Source organism: Mangifera indica, chromosome 1, assembly GCF_011075055.1.
Source record: "Mangifera indica cultivar Alphonso chromosome 1, CATAS_Mindica_2.1, whole genome shotgun sequence".
Lineage (NCBI taxonomy): Eukaryota > Viridiplantae > Streptophyta > Magnoliopsida > Sapindales > Anacardiaceae > Mangifera > Mangifera indica.
In genome coordinates, this window is record NC_058137.1 from 12,811,116 (window position 1) to 12,813,324 (window position 2,209).

Genomic DNA, 2,209 nt, shown 5'->3' on the forward strand with positions numbered 1-2,209 from the left:
ACACCATATCAAGTGTGAAAAGTATATTTGATAAATTTGGAGGCCAAATTTGTCATTGAACTTTAGTAAACATTACAATAAATAAAGAATACTTTTGTCTTTTTAGTAACTGTACAATTTCAATTAATAGATTTTACAAATACAATTGGATGATAGATGGCAAAATAACTAAAACATATAAACTCAATCACTAAAGTAAAAGAGCTTGAATCACGTGGAAACAGAACTTGGATTAAAGCGTTGTTTAAAAAGATAAAGAAAAAGAAAACAAAGTAGAAGAATAACTTATGGTAGCTACTTAACAGTGATTTGATCGTTGCATTATATATGCTACATCTCACTCTATGGAAATTTAAGCACCACTCGAAATTTTGTGTGCAAACTAAAGTTCAAGTAAGTTTAATATTTTTTGAAGATTTTAATTTATTTTTAATGGTTCATTTAGCAATTTTATTTTATCTATTCTTTCAGTTATAGTGCCTTAACATTAGTTCAAGTAATAGATAGATGTGTTGTTTAATTTTCAGGGGAAGAAAGCATGGCTGGATTTGCAGGCATTGCAACCGAGAAACTTACTGACGAGAACTATGAGAATTGGAAGGAATGTTTGAAGAGCTATTTTATAGCTAATGATCTTTGGGATGTTGTGAATGGAGTTGAATCTGAACAAAACTGCAAGGAGTGGGTTAGAAAAAATGCAATGGCATTACATGCAATCCAAATTTCATGTAAAGGAGATACAATGTCAAAGCTGAGGGGAAATGAAACCGCCAACTATTGGTGGAATGTTTTGGCTAAGAAAACAGGAATAAAATCACCAATTGAAAGTGCTGAGATCATGCAACTAGGTAATTCTCAATCTTACTATAATTTAATTGAAAATTTTCTGAATTTAGTTTAATTTTCTTTATTAGATTCCATTAAGATATTTTTCTTTCTCATTTAAAATATTTTTCTCAAACTTGCAAACGCACACTTTTGCATACTGTATTATGATCATTATGAGAGGTTATTATAACTAACTTATGTAAGAGAGCTTAATTTCAAATCAATCTGCGATTATTGAAAACAATAGATTGTACACCCAATTTTGTGAAGAAAACACTATATTATATGTCTTATAGTATTATAATTTGCAGAAGAAAACAAGTGTAGCGACTTATTCAAGGATGTGGAAAGAGGTAATTGGGCACGTACAAGAACTTTCCTCGAAGAAAGTACTGACGCTATACGACAAAATATTACACTACTCGGTGAAAAAGTTCTTCATCTTGCGGTTATATCTAAACAAACAAAGATTCTGGAGAACTTGTTAGAATATTCAACAGAAGAAGACTTAGAAGTTAAAAATGAAATGGGCTACACAGCTTTCACTATAGCTGCCATCCACGGACTTAAAGATATGGTTGAGATTATGCTAAGAAAAAAAAGTAATTTGGTTATCCTTAAGGATGGTGATGGCCTAATTCCAATTGTTAGGGCATCGTTTTATAGCTCCAGAGAGATGGTACGTTATCTTTACAGAAAGACTCCACCTTACGTGCTAAGTCCAGAAAATCCTGATAGGAGTGGTGCCACTCTTCTCAATTGCCTCATCTCCGATGAGCTTTATGGTGAGTTTCCTTGTAAATGTTCATTTTTAGGTCTATCAGTATATATAAAGTTTATACGTTGAACATTATTCAAATTTGATTATTATGTGCAGATGTGGCTTCACATCTGTTGGAAAAATACCCAGTATTGGCTTTTGTAGAAGATCTTTATAGAAACCGTGGAATCAGATTGTTGGCTCGTAAACGTTTTGGATTCCCAGGAGGAAACAGAGATAGTTTTTGGGAACAGTGGCTTTACTCATGTGAGTGATACTGCTTTAAACCTTTCTTAATTAATTCCCTTATTCAATAGTTTATTTACATGCTCTTAACTACTTTTGATGCAAGGTATAAGGGTAACTGTTCGTCCTTATGATGAACATTTTCAATCAAGTGATGAGGAAAGCAATGTTCAGTTAGGTATATCCCATATTCAATAAGGCCAAAAGACTATTCCCAACCAAAGTTTAGGCCATTCCAAACTCCCACCCCGTTCAGTTTCAAAATTTCAAATACCTTTATCAGCTATTAAAATTAATAAAATCTATTAGTTTTAATGGTAAAATCGTCATTTAACCAAGAATATAAAAAAAAAAATATCTCATATTCCTCCATAA

General features: G+C 32.0%; 1 protein-coding gene across 1 annotated transcript; it reads left to right on the plus strand.

Moving 5' to 3' along the window:
- Positions 1-354: 354 nt before the first annotated feature.
- LOC123195254 (ankyrin repeat-containing protein ITN1-like) lies at positions 355-2,007 on the plus strand. The gene is made up of 4 exons (XM_044608914.1): positions 355-393; positions 528-848; positions 1,140-1,613; positions 1,706-2,007. Exons 2-4 carry the CDS (start codon positions 539-541, stop codon positions 1,861-1,863), a joined length of 942 nt encoding a protein of 313 aa, XP_044464849.1. The 5' UTR covers positions 355-393; positions 528-538; the 3' UTR covers positions 1,864-2,007.
- Positions 2,008-2,209: the final 202 nt, after the last annotated feature.